At 27.5% G+C, this 4088-nt stretch overlaps 1 protein-coding gene across 1 annotated transcript; it reads left to right on the forward strand.

The window, feature by feature from the left end:
• The first annotated feature begins 1127 nt into the window (after positions 1–1127).
• On the forward strand, positions 1128–2267 carry LOC145841215 (kelch-like protein 7). Its single transcript, XM_082948583.1, has one exon. It carries the CDS (start codon positions 1128–1130, stop codon positions 2265–2267), a length of 1140 nt encoding a protein of 379 aa, XP_082804709.1.
• The last annotated feature ends 1821 nt before the right edge of the window (positions 2268–4088 follow it).

Consider the following 4088-nt stretch of genomic DNA (forward strand, 5'->3'; position numbering starts at 1 on the left):
ATAGGTATAATGTTATAATTTTTGATACCCATGTAAACAGTACTTGATGTATTTTTTATATTCATATCAACTTCTTTACCTTTTTGTAAGTTTTTTATAAATTATATACCATTATAGAATAGGACAATACCATCATACTACTACTATTAATACTACTTGTTCAACTTGTAGAGTAAGTGTTTTTTTTAATTTATCTCTACCAAAAAAAGCTACTTTAGAAATAAACATTTCTACTATTGTCATATGCAAAACTAAAAAAAACTACACAAATAAAATTCTCAAGCTAACTAAAATAAATTAAAGAGCTAAACTGATAATATTTAAAATAATATTACTAACTTTTAAAGTATACTCCCCTGTTTTCTCTAGTTCTAGCTTGATTTAACTTTCTAGTTTCTATATAATATATTGAGCACATTAAGTCATATAGTTTATAAATTTTGTATATTAGTCCCTTATCGTAGGTAAGCAGGGCAATCTTCAAAAGCTCGTAGTATGAATTCAACTGAAAAATTATTCAATTATCATATGCAAAACGTTGTTTAAAACGATTTTAAAATCAAATATTTTTTTTAAAGCTGGCGAAAAAAATTATAAAGACATTTTAAAACGTTTTATTTATTTATATGAAGCGAAACTATTAAATCTATATAAAACGCATGTCGATCTTGAGTTATTTTACTTTGATGACATACTTTACTTGAAAGATAGTTTAGTGTAGCTTTTATAAAAGCACTACTAAGAACCAAAATTATGTTTATAATTTTCTAATACCTACTGCAAATAAATTCCGTTAACTTTTATAATTATGTATTATTAGGTAACGGATCAGTAAATAATACTGTAATATTTTCAGCTTTGAAAATAAGAAAAATTATCTTAAAAGAAAAAGATGAATCCAGAATAACTCAAGTGATAAAAGAAAGCATCACTTCACACAATGTAGTTTTATCATATTTTTTAGCAAAAAAGTTTTACTTACCAAAACTTTCTGACAACTGCTTCGAATACATTGAGCGTTGTTTTATGAAAGTTGTTCAGTCAAAAAACTTTTTAGAACTAGATTTTCTTCAGTAAAAAAAATCCTATCTAGCTCAGAATTACACATCATTTCGGAGTTGGAAATCATGAAAGTAGCCGATTCTTGGTTAAGACATTGCTATGATCGGAGAAGTAAGTTTGCGAAGAATCTTCTTTTAACAGTCCGTCTTCCCTTGCTTTCTATTTCAGTTTTAAAGAAAGTTTTATGCAGATCTCACAACACGCGCAACTCTACTGTGTTCCAAAGCAACGAAGTGTGTCTAGAAATGACAAAGAAAATTTTTGAAAACAGAGAGGAATTTTATAAAGGAAGATCAACGTTGAACTATAAAACGCGGTATTGCAGTCAGAAAATGTTTAACGTTATGATCTGCGGAGGTTTTAATGAGTTAGAAGAGGAATATGGTGAAAAAACCGATCATAATATAACAAAAATTGATGCAGAAAAATTTGACAAGTTTGAAACTGTAGCAGAGTTTTCAGGGTTTAATTATCTTCGGCCAGTTGACGTCATGTGTGAACTTTATGTGTTAGCTAAACGCGATGGAATAGACACAATAAATGTCCACAAATACTCCCATGAAAAAAATGCTTGGGATAAAGTGAAAATTGTACGGACCAGCCGTGATGATTACAGTGTTTGTACTTTTTTGAACAAAATTTATATAGTGGGAGGCAATTATAATAACGAAAGTGCTCTCAGTTCTTGTCTCGAGATTGACACAGCCAGCTGCAAAGTAAAACTTATAAAAAGAATGAAGCAAGCAAGAATTTCGGCAGGTTGCGTGGCGTTCCAAGGCAAAGTGGTTGTTTCAGGCGGTATGGTAGATATATACGACCATTTAAATAACGTAAACACTGTTGAGGCATACTGCAATATTGATAACACATGGTCAATCATGCCTAAAATGGTTCATGCCAGAAACAGCCACAGTTTAGTTGCTATAAAGAGCAAGTTGTTTGTCTGTGGAGGCTGGAGAGATACCTGTGAACTTTTTGATGTTTGCAGTAACAAGTTTTCCATTCTTAAAAAGCCGAAAACGCTACGCATGGACGATTACAGAGTGCAACACGCTATTTCTGTTGGCGGGAAAGTATTGGTGTTTGAGAGGTGTTCGGAAAAAGTGGCTGTTTATGACCTGAATCAAAACGAATGGACGGAAGAACAGTTCGAAACTACAAAAGATATTGATTGCTACCTGTGTGTGAAACTACCTAAGTTTTAGTTAAAACAGAAATTTTTATATGTTGTCTATAACTATCTCTGGTTAAGAGGTTAAAAATTATATTGTTATACAGTTACGTTAAATTAATTCATAATTTAGCTGCACTCTAACTCTTAAAATTTTAGACATAAATTTTTTACTTGTTTTCTTAACATAACTTAAAAAAAATGAAATTGAACTTTTAAACTTATTAAATTTACTACGGTGGTGTTACTTTTTCTATGTCTACCATTCAGTACATCTTTGAAGTATGAATATAAAACCCTATTGAGATTATTTTGTAAAATATGTTGAAAAGTACTTATGTTGGACATAGTAAAATAACTTAAAAATATTTTGATTTTATATCTATTAATTGACTAGTACTTTAGAAAATACATGTATATGATTTGATCAACTGGTGTTTTTTTATAATTTGTAATAAACTTTAGAACTTATAAAAAATTTTCGGAAGCTGCATATATGTCTTTTATTTATAGTTTAAAGCTAGTTTAAATGAAAGCATATAGAAAAAAAAATGTTTTATTAGTAATGTTTAAAGTTTTTATTGAAATTTTTAGTTAAAAAACAAGATTTTTAAGGGTCTCTTTGGTAAAAAATGTAACTGAATTAATTTGCGTAATAAAGTTATTTTGGTGTTCTAAAACGAATATAAGTTATAAAATTTGATAAGAATAATGCAATTTCTGGTAACTAAAAGTTTATTATCTGATTAATATACACTTTTATTCAAAGGATTTTAGTTTAATAAACGTAAAAATTTATTAAAAAAACAATTTTTAAACTCATTTATTGTCGAAACTTTAACTTTTTTTTAACTGTTTTTATTTAAACTTTAAGGTATACATTCTTTAAGTCTATATATAAGTATTAGTTAAGGCATTTTTTTTAATTAACTTACTACATTTATAAATTGACTTTAATTGCTAAAATTACACTTACCTTTTAAGTTTTATTACTGTAATTGTGTATAAGTCCTCGACAAGACTTTGAATGATATCTGTAATGTGCAACTCGATAACCAAACGAATCTTTGTGTCCAGGTCCTAGTACCAAATTTTTAATCGTCTTTCTTGTCGTTTAAAGGCTAAAACTATGTATTTATCTCCAAAACAGTTATAATTCTAGTAAATGCTCTAAAAGATTTACACTAACTCAACAAAAAAAGAAGTTATTAAAATTTTTAGTTTCATATACATACATTGTTTTGCTCAATAAGCTCGAAATTTCTAGAAATGACAACTATTAGAATAGATACGAATTTTTACTTTTTTATATGCGAAGATCTCTTGCTTTGGTTGAAATTTACTTTCATGCTTAAGCGAAGTTTAATTTATAAAAATTGAAATATTATAACTTGAAAATTTTGAAGGCCTTATTTTTTTTGGCAGTTGAGTTTTTAAAAATCCCCTTTCAAATAGATATGCTTGAACAACTGTTCCATTAAAAATATAGTACTTCAGCTTTTAAACCTAATTTAAGCTCAAAGTCTAATTCCTCACCAATTTTTAGCGAAAAACACAAAATTACTTAAACTTATTAGTATAAAACTGTATAAGTATCGAGCAAGCGTTCTACAATTTCTAGCCTCCTTAATTTTAGTAGCTAAGTTTTGATAAGCTTAAGGTATAATTATAATATCATAATAAAAGAATTTAAAGCTAAAAAAACAGTTTAAAAAAAGTATGAATAGCTTATTACTGTGCTAGTGCTAATTGTAAAAACTATTTTAAATATTACCATCAAATATATCTATATATTAACTATACTACTTTTAGTACATTATTTATTCATTAAGCAAAATAAATTAATCTACTAGTT

The sequence above is a fragment of the Thalia democratica genome, chromosome 7, assembly GCF_965202585.1.
Source record: "Thalia democratica chromosome 7, ktThaDemo2.hap1.1, whole genome shotgun sequence".
Taxonomy (NCBI): Eukaryota; Metazoa; Chordata; class Thaliacea; order Salpida; family Salpidae; genus Thalia; species Thalia democratica.

What these genes read in the sequence shown, in the direction of transcription:
- LOC145841215 (XM_082948583.1), top strand. Translation starts at nt 1,128, where the DNA reads ATGAAAGTAGCCGATTCTTGGTTAAGACATTGCTATGATCGGAGAAGT.